Genomic DNA, 19,605 nt, shown 5'->3' with positions numbered 1-19,605 from the left:
CCCTTATCTCAGCTGCTATTCGTGTGAATCGATGTTTTCTCTGCTGCTGTATTTGGCAAATTATATTTTCTCCCTGCGTGTTTTATACAGCCGCATGTTCTGTTCTATTGGTTGAATGATGGAATGTGTTAATTTCTGCCCTTTCAGTCTTGTAGGAGCTGCAATATATCTGTAATGAACTCTCTGTATCCAACCCTGGCATTGTTTCTGTATTACTCTCCGTACTGAATGCACTGTTGAATAATTGTATCTCCGCAACTTCTAAACGTTTAGTCTTGTAGGAGTTATATTTTATCTGTAGTGAGCTTCTATGGTGAGCTTTGTATATCCAACCCTGACATTTTTACCCGATTATTGTCTGTACTGAATGTATTGGAATCAGGTGTCTGGGCTAAGAGCTGGTCTCAGACCATCAGGAGCTGTGAACAGTTTTATGTTGTGGAACTAACCTGTCCTGGAATATGTTTTCATCAGTGTGTTTTCAGTGATTGATAATGAGACAGCTCACGGTCTCAGTGTTACAAGGAGGCAGCTCAATGTCCTCCCTCCCCAATAACATGCTTCAGTTTAACTGGGATTTCAATGTATTTATTGGTTCTCACTGTTATGAAATATTATTCCATTATGTGAGTATCTGACGCCGCTTCAGATGTCTCGCTACTGAGCTGAGTTTGCTGCTGACTCTTTCACATCTCCTTCTCTGCTTCACTGCTCTGGTGTTGGCGTTTTGTTAATTGAACAGTCCCGCCATCTAGGAAAAGGAATCACAATTATTGTGAGCTCTGTCTGGAGGAGGAATTTGATTCTGTTTATTCCATGATTTGTAGATGAAGTGAACAGTGTAGGTGAACAGGTGGAGACTTGGATGATCTGTAGAGACATTAAACTATTCCACAGAGGCTTCACTATTTAACAAACTGACAGTGAGAATAGGATCGGTGGGACACGGGACTGGTGAACAGAATGCAGGCACAGGATGAGAGGATTTAATCAGATATGAAAATGAACTTGAGAAAGAGAGTAGAGTGAGTGATAGAGAGGGTGACTGAGGGGGAAAGGGAGAGGCTGTGGTGTGAATAATTCATCAGAATGAACTGCTGAATCTTCCAGTACAATTAAACATCGAAAATGTGATTTGAAGGAGTTATTATGATGTGGTCAGATTGGGTGAGTTTTTATTGTGGGACTCGCTCCTCATGTTTATATCCCTGTCAGGTCCTCAGTCTGTTTTTGTTTTGCAATTTAACACGAAATATAATTAAAATTTATTTATAGAATCGAATCAGTAATTTCTTGATCGTGATGAATTATTTGGATATTGTATTTTTAAAGCTCGGCTGAATTCAATAAATAACGAGGTTGATTTAATTAATATTTTTGAATTTAATTTTAATTGAATGTACAAAGTAAATTTATTGATCACATTTTATACCCATCACCGATTCCCTGACACCAATAATCACAGTAATGAACTGTTGATTGTATTAGTTGGATTGTGTTAGTGGGCCCTATAGATTAGATTCCCTCTAACACTCTGCTGCAGTCTCTCCCTGTGAATCCCAGCCTCTCCTCCCATTGCATTGAATCCTCTGTCTCCTCATCCCTTGTTTCCGTTTATCCGCTTTCCCAAACCATCTGCTCCTGACTCCCCTCCAGCTCCGACATGTCCTTTTCCTTGTCTCCCTCCCAATCTCACTCATTGGCTCGGTCTCCAGCTGTCTTTCCCCTTTAGTTCCAGCCCCTGTCGGATCTCTTAACCCAGAGCAACAAACCAGCTGCACCTCTCCCTGTCCCTCACCTTCCCGATCATTCGCTCTCTTTCCCCGTCCGTCTGGAGCCCAAACCCGGCTTTAATCCGCTGGATTCCCGGTGTGTAAATCCCCTTCTCCCTTCCCCACCGGCACTGCGCTCTCACTCAGCCCTTCCAGTGGATCCGGTGCTCACTTTATTCACTTTCTTTATCCATCTCCCAATTCACTATTGATCATTGTGTTTAAAAACATCTCTCTGTCTGAAAGCGCTGCCCAGGTCAATCAATCACTTTCCACCCTTCGATGCAGCAACAAAGCTGGAAATTTCACCCCAGATCCCCTCAAACTGCTGCTTTGTCTCCGGGTCTGATCAGTAATTTCTCTGCTTCCTGTTCTCTCTCTTACAGTTAACTTGGTGGCGATTGTGATCCTGTCCCGAGGAAAGTGCGGTCTCTCCAAATGTATCAGTGTCTACCTGGTGGGAATGGCAGTGGCCGATCTCATGGTCGTTATCATTGAGGTGATATTGGGGGGGATTATTCCGTTTTATCTCCCAGTGTCACTCCTGGACATTACTCCCGTGTGTAGTTTTATTGCCGCCTTGTGTGCTGCAGCCACGGTGGTTTCTGTTTGGTTCACAGTCGCTTTCACCTTTGATCGATTTGTGGCCATTTGTTGGGAGAAGCTGAAAACTAAATATTGCACCGAGAGAACGGCGGCTGTGGTTCTGGGAACAGTGAGTGTGCTGGGCTGTTTGGAGAGTCTCCCCTGGTACTTTATGTTTGAACCTCGAGATATGATTTATAATGTTCCCTGGGGTTGTGTGGCTATACCGAGCTTCTTTACTTCCCCCGCATGGGCCGCATTTGAGATGATTGACCTGATTTTAACCCCTTGTGTCCCGGTCTGTCTGATTTTGCTGTTCAATGTTCTGACGGTCAGACGTATTTTAGTGTCCAGTCGAGTCCGCAGGGGACTCCGGGGTCGCAGCAATGGAGAGAATCACAAGGACCCAGAGATGGAGAACCGAAAGAAATCCATCATTTTACTCTTCAGTATATCGGGTAGTTTTATACTGTTATGGGTGACAACGGTTGTCTTTTACATTTATGTGCGAATCACAGACACTCGATCTTATTCCTCCTTCTCTGACCCTCGTTATATCATCGATCGAATATCAAAGATGCTGCAGCTTCTCAGTTCCTGCACAAACACGTGTATTTATGTCCTGACCCAGACTAAATTCAGGGAGGAGCTGAAATACCCGCTCAATCTAATTGTTAAATTAATGAAATCATAGAAAGAGCTGAAGGGTTTCAAGCACTGGAATAAATCCCATTTCATCCTCCATCCCCTACACTTCCCAGGGGACGGAAAGTACATTTTATATTAACAGCACAGAGTCCTGAAATGAACTTAAATCGGATTCTGATATATTCTATTATATTTTACATGAATTGTTGCTCGAAATGGAGGCTTTACTTTAACTAAATGGCCGGCCTGTAAAATGGGCAATGCTGGTGATCGAAGTCACTGACTGGGTCTGATCACAATGGTGCACTCCACATACATGGAGAGAGAGAGGGGGACATAGGGAGAGGAGAGGGAGGGAGAGGGAGAGACAGAGAGAGGGAGAGAGAAAGAGAGAGATATAGAAAGAGGGAGAGAGAAACAGAGACAGAGATGGAGAGAGAGGGAAAGGAAGAGAGAGAGGGTGGGAGAGTGGGAGAGAGAGAGGAGACACACACACACACACTGAGCTAGAGAGTGAGATAATGATACAGAGAGATGGAGATACAGAGTGTGAGAGAAAGAGACAGAGAGAAAGAGACAGACAGACAGAGAGAGGCAGAGATAGATAGCGGGAGATAGAGACAGAGAGACGGCAGGACAGAGAGAGAGACAGACAGATGGAGAGAGAACACAGGGACAAAAGAAATATAATGATTAAAAAGCCAGAAAATTAAGGCAGATTCATATCAAAGAGACAGAGTGTGTGAGAGAGTGATAGAAACAAAGAGGGTCAGGGAAAGACTTACTCTGAGATGGAGAGAAATAAAGAGAGTTTGTAAGACAGGAGAGAAAAATAAAGAGAGAAAGACTGAAAGTAAGAATTATATATATATATAATGAGAGAGAGCAAGCAAACACGGATGGAACGAAAGTGAGACACTGAGAAAGAATTACAAAATGATGGAAGCAAAAGTGGGAACGACAAGATAGAAAAACACACAAGGAAATAAACAGAGATAAATGATATACACAGAGAACAGTCACAATGAAAGACGGACAAACATATAAAGTGACAGGATGTAGAGATAGGAGTGAGAATAGAACAGTGAAAGCATTAAATAACCAAACACACTGTGTGATCAGCCTGGACTGTGTGAGAGTGCTGACCAGCAGAACAGCAGCAGATGGAGCAGGACAGACAGTTCATGTTTGTTCCGGGGTAACACTCTTGTGGATTTAATTTAGACATTTCTAAAGGTGATGCCTGGAGGCTGCACAATGAAGTCCCTCAGTCTTGTGTACCTGACCCTGACCATTACTCACTGTGGGAGTTTCCCAGCTACTCTGTGTAGTAAAAATTCATCTGATAAACGAAAGCCTGAGACTAAATCGGCTTCAGCATGTCTGAAGGAAAAGGACTATTAAAAGGAGGAAGGACTGTTAAAAGAATTGTTAATGACACATTGTAAAAGACCACACAGCAGAGGATAGATCACCATAGAAACAACAATGATTTCAGGAGGGCCAGCGGTCGTTTGAACACCTGCCAACATTGTGGACACGGAGATAAAACAAGTGAAGTGTGAATCAATGGTGGGTTGTATCTGTTGGAATCTATTGTTGACAAACCACCGCCCAGAGGTGTGATTCTGCATTTAAAAGGCTTTTAAAAGCTGGGCAGATGTTGAGTGGGGAGAGACACAGATCCACCACGACTGCTCCAAACTCACCTTTCACTTCCTGGTAGCACCACCTCACCTGGAATCTTCCTGACTGCTCGTTACCTCCCAGCTTGATGCCTTGATGCAGATTTACAGATTGCCTGTGAATCAGATGATCTGGTTACAAGAGAAAGTCACGTTACTCTAGAAGGGTATCCGTCAAAATACCTGGAATCTTCCCGGCAAGCACGAGCCAACCAGGAATTTACAACTTTCGTTGTGTGCTTGGTTGTTATCGGTTTCTTCGACAGCACTCCCAAACCACCTAGAAGGACAAGGGCAGCAGGCATATGGGAACAACACCACCTGCACGTTCCCCTCTAAGTCGTAATCCTGACTTGGAAATATATCGCCGTTACTTCATCGTCGCTGGGTCAAAATCCTGGAACACCTTACCTAACAGCACTGTGGGACAACCTTCACCACACGGACTGCAGTGGTTCAAGAAGGCAGCTCACCACCACCTTCTCAAGGGCAATTAGGGATGGGCAATAAATTCTGGTCTTGCCAGTGATGCCCACATCCTATGAATCAATAAAAAGAAGTCTAAGTTAGACACTAGATGTCCAAACGGTTGTGCATTTTGGGAATTCAGAATGTGTTGTTTTATTGTTATTAATCAATTCTAAATCGAGCATAAACCCAGGATGTTGTTTAAATACTAATGTCATTTTTTCTAGTGTATTAATAATAATAAATCATTGTTTTCTTTATAAGATTCTTTAGGAAAAAGAGCTCATTTAGTTAAATATTAAATTAAACCTTGTGGAGATAATAAGAAATTGCCACAAACAAAAGTGTAAAATCTCTTTGCCCCTTTTTGCTCCTCCATCTGGACCATGTGTAACATTCCCAGTGAGCTGCTGGATTCTGTAATAAATCACAATGTACTCTTACCCCTTCTGCTGTGTTACTAAACTGGTCAGGGTCCCGCAGAACTCTCCTGCTCTGTTACTGTTACAAATACAGTTATTGTTTCAGATTAAAGAAACATATGAATAATGGAGAAATGATCCAAATCCTGGATCAGAACTTCATTCAGATTGAGTCCAATTTTACTCTGATTTATTTAATAGAATCTACAATTACATTCTCTGCACAAAATCGCTAATGTGTCCTTTCCTCCAAATGTCTATTCTCTCCATCTCCGTAAGCATTACGTCCAAATAGCCAAATGTTAACCCATTTTTTTTGCAGAAGTTCACATTTTGGTGTTTAATTCTCTCACTGCACCGCTGTCTTTGTGTTAAACACCAGCTAGTGCCATTCTCACTCAGTTTGTATCTTTAACCATGGTGCACCAGTGATTTAATAGGAACAGAAAATGACCCCTCTCCGTGTCTCTCACCATAACAAGCTGCACCTTTCCCCTCAGCAAGATGGCCGCCTTGCCCCTCTGTAAGATGGCAGCCATACTGGCGGCCACTTTGTTTCACGGTGGCCATTTTGATTTAGGTTCATGGCAGCCATTTTGTTTCAGTTCCAAGGCGGGCAGCCATTTTCCAGGTGCATGGTGCCAAGGTTGTTGTCCGCAGTATCGCAGGAGGAGGCCATTTGGCCCATCGTGCCTGTGCCGGCACTTTGAAAAAGCTGTCCAATCAGTCCCATTTCCCCTGCCTCCTGCTCTTTTCCTATTATCCTTATGGGGACATTGTAGTAGTTGTTATAATCTAGAAAGATATGTATAACTCTATATTATATATACAAATTGTTGACATTGTTGTAAAATAAAGAATTCAGGAGAAACATCCTTTCCCTGTTGGGCCGAATGGCCTGTTTCTGGGCTGTTTTCTATGTAATATATAAATATATATGTTGTTGTAATATATATATATGAACAAGTTGTTGTCTATAAAGATTGTCTCTCAATCTTTTACTCCTTAGATTCATCTGCTTTATAACCTGGGCTTTCTTTCTGTGTGAATGAATGTTGCTGAGAGATTGTCCCAGTAACTGGGTGAGGGATCTTGCTGCTTATTTGGTTCTAAACTTCTTTCCTTTGGCTCTTTTAAATGTCACGAATTTGTTTGAACTCTTCGGCTAATTGGAAAAAGCCACAAACTGTAAGTTGTCCACAAATTACAGGCTTTTTGTCCACTGCTAATTAAAACAAGAGGAAAGAACAAAGCTAAAGTTCGTTCACCTTTGCAAACTGCAACAAAAATGGGTGAAGTAGCAAGAAATACCTGGGCTTTTTGTCCCCTGCTCCAGGAACAGAAGAGAAAACTAACAGAGGAGCAGTTTGGACCCTGCAGCAAACACTGACCAGGACAGACAGACAGAACGGCACCTTTTAAGGGGGACTGAGTGATTGACAAAGCAGGAGAGAAAACCCTGCAGCTTGTATTAGAGAGAGAGAGAGAAGCAACATGTGCTCTCCAGTCTGTCCTGAGTGTCTGTCTCTCTGTCTCTCTCTCTCCCCCCCCCACCTTTTCTCTCTTCTCTTTCGATTCTCTGCTTTATAACTGGGGATTGTGTTTATCGATGGTGTTTGCTGAGAGATTACCTGTGTAACAGAATGAGTTTGAGGGAGTGTGTAAGGGAGCTCTGGGCTCTTGCTGTGCCTTTTGAATCCCTTGCTTTGTTTTTAATCAATTCCTTTTCTCTCGTTTTTATGGAAATTCCGTAACATGAAGATGTGGAAAGAGAAATTTTGAGAGGAGGAGGAATCCTTGGACAAGAAGCTTCCTTTCCATAAGGGACTGACCGAGGCCTTCACCACAGGCTGCACCCAATGGAGCTCATGTTAGGTGCATCTGGGAGCACTGTGGGATCACTGTGGGATCACTGGGGCACTGTGGGATCACTGTGGGATCATTGGGGCACTGTGGGATCACTGGGGCACTGTGGGATCACTGTGGGATCATTGGGGCACTGTGGGATCACTGTGGGATCACTGGGGCACTGTGGGATCACTGTGGGATCACTGGGGCACTGTGGGATCACTGGGGCACTGTGGGATCACTGGGGCACTGTGGGATCACTGTGGGATCATTGGGGCACTGTGGGATCACTGTGGGATCACTGGGGCACTGTGGGATCACTGTGGGATCATTGGGGCACTGTGGGATCACTGTGGGATCACTGGGGCACTGTGGGATCACTGTGGGATCACTGGGGCACTGTGGGATCACTGGGGCACTGTGGGATCACTGTGGGATCACTGGGGCACTGTGGGATCACTGGGGCACTGTGGGATCACTGGGGCACTGTGGGATCACTGTGGGATCACTGGGGCACTGTGGGATCACTGGGGCACTGTGGGATCACTGTGGGATCACTGGGGCACTGTGGGATCACTGGGGCACTGTGGGATCACTGTGGGATCATTGGGGCACTGTGGGATCACTGTGGGATCACTGGGGCACTGTGGGATCACTGTGGGATCACTGGGGCACTGTGGGATCACTGTGGGATCACTGGGGCACTGTGGGATCACTGTGGGATCATTGGGGCACTGTGGGATCACTGTGGGATCACTGGGGCACTGTGGGATCACTGTGGGATCATTGGGACACTGTGGGATCACTGTGGGATCATTGGGGCACTGTGGGATCACTGTGGGATCACTGGGGCACTGTGGGATCACTGTGGGATCATTGGGACACTGTGGGATCACTGTGGGATCACTGGGGTACTGTGGGATCATTGGAACACTGGAATCACTGTGGGGTCACTGGGATACTGTAGGATCACTGGGGCACTGTGGGATCACTGGGACACTGGGATCATTGGGGCACTGTGGGATTATTGGGACACTGTGGAATCACTGTGGGATCATTGGAACACTGTGGGATCACTGTGGGATCATTGGGACACTGTGGGATCACTGTGGGATCATTGGGACACTGTGGGATTACTGGGGCACTGTGGGATCACTGGGACACTGTGGGATCACTGGGGCACTGTCGGATCATTGGGACACTGTGGGATCATTGGGACACTGTGGGATCACTGGGACACTGTGGGATAACTGGGACACTGTGGGATCACTGGGACACTGTGGGATCACTGGGGCACTGTCGGATCATTGGGACACTGTGGGATCATTGGGACACTGTGGGATCACTGGGACACTGTGGGATAACTGGGACACTGTGGGATCATTGGGACACTGTGGGATCACTGGGACACTGTGGGATCACTGGGACACTGTGGGATCACTGGGACACTGTGGGATAACTGGGACACTGTGGGATCATTGGGACACTGTGGGATCACTGGGACACTGTGGGATCACTGGGACACTGTGGGATAACTGGGACACTGTGGGATCATTGGGACACTGTGCGATCATTGGGACACTGTGGGATCACTGGGACACTTTGGGATAACTGGGACACTGTGGGATAACTGGGACACTGTGGGATCATTGGGACACTGTCGGATCACTGGGACACTGTGGGATCATTGGGACACTGTGGGATCACTGGGACACTGTGGGATTACTGGGGCACTGTGGGATCATTGGGACACTGTGGGATCACTGGGACACTGTGGGATCATTGGGACACTGTGGGATCACTGGGACACTGTGGGATAACTGGGACACTGTGGGATCATTGGGACACTGTGGGATCACTGGGACACTGTGGGATCACTGGGATACTGTCGGATCACTGGGGAACTGTGGGATCACTGGTGCACCGTGGGAGCATTCTGGGATCACTGGGAGCATTCTGGATTCACTGGGTGCACTGTGGGATCACTGGGACACAGTGGGATCACTGTGGGATCGCTGGGCACTGTGGGATCACTGGGACACTGCGGGATCACTGGGACACTGCGGGATCACTGGGACACTGCGGGATCACTGGACACTGCGGGATCACTGCGGGATACTTCTTTACCCAGTTGGGCCGAATAGCCCTTGTTTCTCTGCTGTCCATTTTATGTAGTTCTATATAATATACAAATAGATATAATGTTGCAGTAAAGCAGGGAATCCAGGAGAAACGTCCTTGCCCAGAAGGGGCAAATGGCCTGTTTCTGTGCCGTACTGTATTCTATGTAATATGTATAAAGATATATTATATTATATATACAAGATGATGTTGTTGTAAATTAGAAATAACCGATGCTATGTAGGTCCTAACCATAATCCGAATACCCTCTGTGCTCTACTTGTACATTCAATGTAAAATATATGATTATATTGAGCCAGAAATCCTGTCGAGCAGTGCGACAAGGCACTCCACAGCTCACGTGAATTAAAAGAATGAATGTACTCACTGCGGGCTCCGCTACATCCACTTGCTTGATCTTGAAGTTTTGTGAAGTTGTGCATTATGAATTCAACCCCCCAGCAACGTAAGCTGATTGGCAAGGGGACAATCTGTGGGAATGGAAGACACGCCCACAAGGAGGCAAGCAGACTTCATTCATTTAAAGTAATGTTCTGCAAGGCATTATAAATAAAAATAATATTTTTTTTGTAAAAAGCCAAAGAAGTAATTCAATTAAATTAAAGGGACAGAAGTGAAATGTAAAAATAAAATAACATTTAAATTTATAGATTTTTTAATGACCAAAAACATTACAATAAGATATATTATGAGACTCCACCCTTTTAAAATTTAATTTTTTCGTTGTTTGGCAGTCATTAGGAGTCACTGCCCTTTAGTGGAGCTGGTATTATTCAGCGTATCTTTTGGTGGAGTTATTAGTTACGTTCCAGCTGGGCAGATGAGCATGTTGGTGATTTTTCACTGAAATCAATGATTGAAGACTGCGATGGCCCTTTAATTCACAGCTGTCGGATCACCGGCGAACCAATAGGAGGAAGTTCATGATTTCTGGGTTTTAGTGCGCATGTACAAATGTGTGAACTTGCTCCTTCAATTCGCCGTTGGGGACAGAGGACGCGGTTGAGGTACTCAGTTGTCAGGTGAATAATTTCAGCCCCCTTATATGTTATTTTATATATTCAAGAAGATGTTATCCATTTCCTTTTTGAAAGCCATGATTCAATCTGCTTCCACCACCCTTTCAGGCAGTGATTTGGGTAAAGATGAGCAGAGGGTGGCAGGAAGGGCCAGAGAATTTAACGATAATGGTGCAACAGTGAATAAGATCAAAGCAAGAAAAAATGGTAAAAAGTTAAAATTAAAGGCTCTTTATCTGAATGCACAAAGCATTCATAACAAGGTAGAAGAATTAGTGGCACCATTAGAAATAAATGGGTTTGATCGAATAGCCACGACAGAGACATGATTACAAGGTGACCAAGGTTGGGAACTAAATATTCCAGGGTACATGATGTTTCAAAAAGACAGGTAGAATGGAGAAGAGGGGTGTAACCCTGTTAATAAAGGATGATATAAGGACGTGGAGATGCCGGTGATGGACTGGGGTTGACAATTGTAAACAATTTTACAACACCAAGTTATAGTCCAGCAATTTTATTTTAAATTCACAAGCTTTCGGAGATTTTCTCCTTCCTCAGGCAAATGTTTCAGGAGCTCTTGAAACATTTGCCTGAGGAAGGAGAAAATCTCCGAAAGCTTGTGAATTTAAAATAAAATTGCTGGACTATAACTTGGTGTTGTAAAATTGTTTACAATTGATATAAGGACAGTAGTGAGGAAGGATCTTGGATCAGAGGATTAGGAAGTAGAATCAGTCTGGGTGGAGAAAAGAGATATTTACAGGATGCACTGCAGCAACTCGCCAAGGCTTCTTCGACAGCACCTCGCAAACCTGCGACCTCTACCACCTAGGACTAGAGCAGCAGGCACATGGGAACAACACCACCTGCATGTTCCCCTCCAAGTCACACACCATCCCGACTTGGAAATATATCGCCGTTCCTTCATCGTCACTGGGTCAAAATCCTGGAACTCCCTTCCTAACAGCACTGTGGGAGAACAGTCACCACACGGACTGCAGCGGTTCAAGAAGGCGGCTCACCACCACCTTCCCAAGGGCAATTAGGAATGGGCAATAAATGCCGGCCTCGCCAGCGACGCCCACATCCCATGAACGAATAAAAAAAAAAGGAGAAATAATAATGGAGAATAAGGAAATAGCAGAGATGTTAAACAAATATTTTGCATCTGTCGTCACAGTAGAAGATACAAAAAGCATCCCAGAAATAGTGGGGAACCCAGGGGCCCATGAGAGTGAAAACCTTAAAGTAATTAATATCAGTAGAGAAAAAGTACTGGAGAAACTAATGGGACTAAAAGCCAACAAATCCCCAGAACCTGATGGCCCACATCAGAAGGTTCTAAAAGAGGTGGCAGCAGAGATAGTGGATGCATTGGTTGTGGTCTTCTAAAATTCCCTACGTTCTAGAACGGTCCCCGTGGATTGAAGGTAGCAAATGTTATCCCGCTATTCAAGAAAGGAAGGAGAGAGAAAACAGGGAATTACAGGCCAGTTAGCCTGATATCAGTCATCGGGAAAATCGGGAAAGTGGTCACAGTGCACTTAGAAAATCATAATATGATTCGGCAGAGTCAACATGGTTTTATGAAATGGAAATCGTATTTAACAAATTAATTAGTGTTTTGATGATGTAACTAGCAGGGTGGATAAAGGGGAACCAGTGGATGTCGTATATTTAGATTTTCAAAAGGCATTCGATTAGGTGCCACATAAAAGGTTGTTACGCAAGGTAAAGGCTCATGAGGGTGGGGGTAGCAAATTTGAATGGATAGAGGATTGGTTAAAGGACAGAAAACAGAGAGTTGGGATAAACGGGTCATTTTCAGGTTGGCAGGCTGTAACTAGTGGGGTACTGCAAGGATCGGTGCTTGGGCCTCAATCTATATTCACAATCTATATTAATGACTTAGATGAAGGGACCGAGTGTAATGTATCCAAGTTTGCTGATGATATAAATCTAGGTGTAAAAGTAAGCTGTGAGGAGGACACAAAGAATCTGCAAAACGATAAAGACAGGAAAAGTGAGTGGGTTAGCAGGTGGCAATTGGTGTGTAATGTAGGGAATGTGAGGTTATTCACTTTGGTAGGAAGAATAGAAAAACAGAATATGTTTTAAATGGCGAGAAACTATTAAATGTTGGTGTTCAGTGAGATTTGGGTGTCCTCGTACAAGAAGCACAAAATGTTTACATGCAGTTACAGCAAGAAATTAAGAAGGTAAAAGTCCGACCGAGGCCGTCACCACAGGCTGCACCAATGGGGCTCACATGAGTTGTGCCTGGGTCACTGTGCGATCACTGTGTCAAGGGATCACTGTGAGATCACTGGGATCACTGGAACACTGTGGGATCACTGGGATCATTGTGAGATTATTGGAACACTGTGGGATCTCTGGGACACTCTGGGATCACTGTGGGATCATTGGAACACTGTTGGATCTCTGGGACACTCTGGGATCACTGTGGGATCATTGGACACTCTGGGATCACTGGTTGCACTGTGGGATCACTGGTTGCACTGTGGGATCACTGGGTGTACTGTGGGATCACTGGGTTACTGTGGGATCACTGGGTTACTGTGGGATCACTGGTTGCACTGTGGGATCACTGGTTGCACTGTGGGATCACTGGTTGCACTGTGGGATCACTGGGTGTACTGTGGGATCACTGGGTTACTGTGGCATCACTGTGGGAGCACTGTTGGATCACTGGGACACTGTAGGATCAACGTGGGATCACTGGGACACTGTAGGATCAATGTGGGATCACTGGGACACTGTGGGATCACTGTGGGATCACTGGGACACTGTGGGATCACTGGGACACTGTGGGATCGCTGTGGGATCACTGGGACACTGTGGGATCACTGGGGCACTGTGGGATCGCTGTGGGATCATTGGGACACTGTGGGATGACTGGGACACTGTGGGATCGCTGTGGGATTACTGGGACACTGTGGGATCATTGGGACACTGTGGGATCGCTGTGGGATCATTGGGACACTGTGGGATCATTGGGACACTGTGGGATTACTGGGACACTGTGGGATCACTGGGACACTGTGGGATCGCTGTGGGATCACTGGGACACTGTGGGATCATTGGGACACTGTGGGATCGCTGTGGGATCATTGGGACACTGTGGGATCGCTGTGGGATCATTGGGACACTGTGGGATCATTGGGACACTGTGGGATCATTGGGACACTGTGGGATCGCTGTGGGATCATTGGGACACTGTGGGATCGCTGTGGGATCATTGGGACACTGTGGGATCACTGGGACACTGTGGGATAACTGGGACACTGTGGGATCATTGGGACACTGTGGGATAACTGGGACACTGTGGGATCACTGGGACACTGTCGGATCACTGGGACACTGTGGGATCACTGGGACACTGTGGGATCACTGGGACACTGTGGGATCACTGGGACACTGTGGGATCATTGGGACACTGTGGGATCATTGGGACACTGTGGGATAACTGGGACACTGTGGGATCACTGGGACACTGTGGGATCACTGGGACACTGTGGGATCACTGGGACACTGTGGGATCATTGGGACACTGTGGGATAACTGGGACACTGTGGGATCACTGGGACACTGTGGGATCACTGGGACACTGTGGGATCACTGGGACACTGTGGGATCACTGGGACACTGTGGGATCACTGGGACACTGTGGGATCACCGGGACACTGTCGGATCACTGGGACACTATGGGATCACTGGGACACTGTGGGATCATTGGGACACTGTGGGATCACTGGGACACTGTGGGATCACTGGGACACTGTCGGATCACTGGGACACTGTGGGATCACTGGGACACTGTCGGATCACTGGGACACTGTGGGATCACTGGGACACTGTGGGATCACTGGGACACTGTGGGATCACTGGGACACTGTGGGATCACTGGGACACTGTCGGTTCACTGGGACACTGTGGGATCACTGTGACACTGTGGGATCATTGGGACACTGTGGGATCACTGGGACACTGTGGGATCACTGGGACACTGTGGGATCACTGGGACACTGTGGGATCACTGGGACACTGTCGGATCACTGGGACACTGTGGGATCACTGGGACACTGTGGGATCACTGGGACACTGTGGGATCACTGGGACACTGTGGGATCACTGGGACACTGTGGGATCACTGGGACACTGTGGGATCACTGGGACACTGTGCGATGCTCCTTTGACCAGTTGGTCTGAACGGCACCTGTTTCTCTGCTGTACATTCTACGTGATTCTATGTCGTATCCAAATATATATAATGTTGCTGTTGTTGCAGTAAAACAGGGAATCCCGGAGAAACTCCTTTATCCTGATGGGGTGATGTTTCTGAGCCGTGCTGTATTCTGTGTAATATATCTGTATTTGTAAGTCCAAGAATTGATTTTCAAGAATATAAAGATATATTGTATTATTTTATTTATATTATAGGCACAAGAAATTGTTGTAAAATAGAAACAGCAGTTGGTCCGAATGGCCTCTGTGCTGTTCTGTGTTGCCGATGTAAAATATATATAAATCTATAAAATTATATTGCATCATATATTCAAGAACTTGTTGTCAATTAAGGAATTCAGGGGAGATTTCTTTACCCGGATGGGCCGAAAGGCCTGTTTCTGTGCCTTGCTGTATTCTATGTAATATAAAGATGTATGAAACCATCTCCTTAAACCCCTTTCCCCTGCCCCTCCACCCTCACCTCCAACAAAAGGTGCGAGGAGATTTTGGAATTCTTTGTCGCTAAGATTGAGACCGTCCGTTCAGCTGCCTCTGCCCCTTCCCCTAGCCCACCAAGTCAAACTTCCCCGAAGGTTCCCCCCAGCCCTAGCCCTGAACTCACATCTTTCTCTAGTTTCTCTCCGATCTCCCTTCATGCTCTCTCCGAGCTCACTTTGACCATCAGACCCACCCCCTGCTCCCTCGACCCTATTCCCACTAAACTGCTGACCACCCAACGTCTGTTCAACACAAGGTAAAGGCTCATGGGGTTGGGGGTAACATATTAGCATGGATAGAGGATTGGTTAACGGACAGAAAACAGAGAGTAGGGATAAACGGGTCATTCTCAGGTTGGCAGGCTGTAACTAGTGGGGTGTCGCAAGGATCAGTACTTGGGCTCAGCTATTTACAATCTATATTAATGACTTAGATGAAGGGACCGAGTGTAATGTATCCAAGTTTGCTGATGATACAAAGCTAGGTGGGAAAGCAAACTGTGAGGAGGACACAAAGGGGTTAAATTTGTTAACTCCCGAAACCGGGTCCAGGTATCGTGATCCGCGATACTCACACCAGGTGTTTCCATCACAAGCAGGACGAGACATTGGTCTGGCCTCAGTATTCACCTCAGTCAAGCATTAAAAACCTGTGTTGACCCGAGAATTCAAGGACTTTCCACCAGCCACAATCTCTTAACGGTAACCGGTAACTGTAACTCACTAAAAATAACAGTCTGCTGTCTGCGCGGAGTCTGAACGGAGATCAGAGATTGCACATGTGAAACACAGATGCAGGTCCGGTCCCTATGATTACAAACTGTTGAGTTATTTGAAAACATTGAATAAAGGTTGCACACCACCAAATCCCACATCCTCCAATCTGCGGGTCTGAGTTGGTTCCAGGTCTGTGAGAGTGCGTGCATCAAGTTGTCTGATGATGCACGAGAGGCTTTGGTGCAAGAGGTGGACAGAAGGAGGGGCATCCTATATCGACAGGGGGCAAGAGAACCTCCAGACATGTGCGCCCAAAGCAGCAGGGGATGCAGTCAATACCAGGCCCACAGCATCATGAACATGGATGTAGTACAGGAAGAAGTTCAATGCTTTGACCTCAGTTGTTAAGGTGAGTGAGGTCAACTGTCAAGTGGCATCTCCCACTGACTGCACCACGAGGCACATCCACTGCTCCACACACCACACCCCCATCGCCCACATACCAACAAACTCTCTCAATCAGTACTCAGTTGTAGGGATTTTTATTTATTCCCTGTAGCCGCGTAATTGACGTGAAACCTCAATTTGGTAAAAAGGTGCTTTATTGAAATTCACAAAAGGGCCAACACCCGGTGTTGGGGCAGTGGTTTACAACACCGAGCAAGAGGTTCCAACACCCCTTCCCCACTGGGTAGAGTTGTGTCCATCTCAGGAGTCTAGAAGGAAGCACTTTCCACCCCGCCTGGGGTACCTTCATTGATTGATTACCTCTCACGTCTTCTGCCCCGCCTGGTGTGACCTTTTCTGTCTCCTCGTCCTCAGTGATGCTCTGACTGGAGCCACTTCCATCGATCTGGATCATTTGTCAAATAGCTGTTTGGTGGGCCTCCGAAGTCGGCCGTAGTTACTCCTGCTAAGTATCTACAACTCACGCCGGTGAAGGGTGCTCCTTTTATGCCCCTTTTGGGGGTGTTGTCAAGGACTATTACTGACACAGGTGTTCGACCCTATGGGGATATTGCCAAAAGGTGGAGTAGTCAATTGGGTGTTGAGCATCTCTCAGGACAAAGGAAAACGAGTCGGCCTCCTCCTTATCTCTTTCTTTGATGGACAGGGTTGATGGAGTAGCCCCGCCCCTCCACCCCGCCAATGCCATACCTCTTGGTTTGACCAATCACCACTTACTACCGTGCCCGCAGGACTGGCCCCTCATCTCATCCTGTAGTGTTGCTCTCAAGGCCACCTTTTGGCAGTTTCTAGGTCTATTATCTGATGCTCCTGTCTGGGTCTCAGGCTTGAAACTCTAAGAATCTATTGTCTCATATGGACAGTTATCTCGTGAGCATGTCTGCGTAGCTATGGTTACAGTGTATGTGCTGTGCTGGCAACTTTCATACTTTTATTCGATTTAATAAAGGATTCTGAAGGGTTTTTGCAAAGCTTGATGGGTTCTAAGTTGTGTGGTTAATTACTGTACTTGCTTATTTAGTATTAAAGGGAGAAATGTGTTAATTTACGGATAGCAGAAGGTACTTGTCCCAAACACATGGTAGAATGAGTCAAGGCACACATGTGACTACAGCAATACACTGGATAACAATCATCAGATACACATTTGATTAATACAAAAGGTGAATTGCCTGAACTACGTGTTCGATACAGATTTCACAGGTGACGGTATAATCTGATACAACTCTTCCAATCAGATGCTTCCTCTCACCATCAAACATTGCCACTATTGCAAGCTGCACACCCACAACTCACAGGTCACACACACTGGCAGCTATTCAACCATGACTGGCACCTCACTCAAACATCTTGCAGGACACTCCCTGTTGACCGGAGGTTACCAGTTATGGTTACTGGCTTAGTACAAAGAAGAGAAGACTCAATTCTCTCTTAACTCTCAATTCGCTTTATTCACGTTGTTAGATCATATACATATAGCTTATACGTCTGGTTAGATATAGACATGCAGTTTGCACCAGGTTATACAGTTTTATACCCAAACTAGGATCTAAACACACACCCACTAGTTTCCTCTGACACGCCCTGAGTGGTCACAGAATATAAAGGCTAATACCCGAAAAGGAGAGCTGACGCTGGCCAGGCGTTCCATTCTCTCTCTCTCTCTCGACGTCGTCTCTACGTCCCTGACGTAGGTTCTTCCACTTCCGCGATGGTTGGACTCCGGAGTCTTCGCTGGCTCCACGCCCAAGATTCTTCATTCTTATTCCGAATCTTATCTCTTCAAGCTGTGCTGTCTCTCTCTCCCGTTGGTTTAGGCTTGCTCACCTAGTCCGTGTCTTCTCCTCATTGCCTCTGTCCCAAGGACTTAGGTAGCATTACCTCATTACTCCTATTCAATGAGATCATGGCTGACCTGCAGCGTAACTCCATCTGGTCGCCTGGGTTCCATAACCTTAATACCCTAGCCATCTATCAATCTGAGTTTTGAAATTTCCAATTGACCCCAGCCTCAACATCCTTTTGGAGGCGAGAGTTCCAGATTTCCACTACCCTTTGTGTAAAGAAGTGCTTCCTGACATCACCCCTGAACGGCCTAGCTCTAATTTTAAGGTAAAGAACAGTAAGAGAATATCCTGGGGGTCACCATTGACCAGAAACTTAACTGGACCAGCCATATAAATACTGTGGCCACAAGATCAGGTCAGAGGCTGGGTATTCTGTGGCGAGTGACTCACCTCCTGACTCTCCAAAGCCTTTCCACAATCTACAAGGCACAAGTCAGGAATGTGATGGAATACTCTCCACTTGTCTGGATGAGTGCAGCTCCAACAACACTCAAGAAGCTCGACACCATCCAGGACAAAGCAGCCCGCTTGATTGGCACCCCATCCACCACCCTAAATATCCACTCCCTTCACCACCGGTGCACAGTGGCTGCAGTGTGTACCATCCACAGGATGTACAGCAGCAACTCGCCAAGGCTTCTTCGACAGCACCTCCCAAACCCACGACCTCTACCACCTAGAAGAGCAGCAGGTACATGGGAACAACACCTCCTGCACATTCCCCTCCAAGTCAAAAAACTATCCCGACTTGGAAATATATCGCCATTCCTTCATCGTCGCTGGGTCAAAATCCTGGAACTCCCTTCCTAACAGCACTGTGGGAGAACCTTCACCACAGCTGAGAGGAGCCGAGCCGAGCGGAGGGAGCGTCCGATAAAAGGCGGGATTTCAGAGCGCTGAGAGGAGCCGAGCCGAGCGGAGGGAGCGTCCGATAAAAGGCGGGATTTCAGAGCGCTGAGAACAGCTGAGAGGAGCCGAGCCGAGCGGAGGGAGCGTCCGATAAAAGGCGGGATTTCAGAGCGCTGAGAACAGCTGAGAGGAGCCGAGCCGAGCGGAGGGAGCGTCTGATAAAAGGCGGGATTTCAGAGCGCTGAGAACAGCTGAGAGGAGCCGAGCCGAGCGGAGGGAGCGTCCGATAAAAGGAGGGATTTCAGAGCGCTGAGAACAGCTGAGAGGAGCCGAGCCGAGCGGAGGGAGCGTCCGATAAAAGGCGGGATTTCAGAGCGCTGAGAACAG

The 19,605-nt window shown here is 46.5% G+C and overlaps 1 protein-coding gene across 1 annotated transcript in view; it reads right to left on the bottom strand.

Annotated features, from left to right (window-relative positions):
• Positions 1-686: 686 nt before the first annotated feature.
• LOC137331695 (probable G-protein coupled receptor 139) overlaps positions 687-19,605 on the bottom strand; it is a 51,677-nt gene continuing 32,758 nt past the window's right edge. The window contains exons 4-6 of the mRNA XM_067995666.1: positions 16,823-16,907; positions 4,715-4,822; positions 687-751 (exon numbers count right to left, since the gene is read on the bottom strand). Coding sequence (XP_067851767.1) covers positions 687-751; positions 4,715-4,822; positions 16,823-16,907 — 258 coding nt within the window. The remainder of the gene's footprint in view (positions 752-4,714; positions 4,823-16,822; positions 16,908-19,605) is intronic.

Source organism: Heptranchias perlo, chromosome 2 (genome assembly GCF_035084215.1).
Source record: "Heptranchias perlo isolate sHepPer1 chromosome 2, sHepPer1.hap1, whole genome shotgun sequence".
Taxonomy (NCBI): Eukaryota; Metazoa; Chordata; class Chondrichthyes; order Hexanchiformes; family Hexanchidae; genus Heptranchias; species Heptranchias perlo.
Note: the sequence above shows the minus strand (reverse complement) of the source record. Positions and strands in the feature narration are given on the sequence as shown.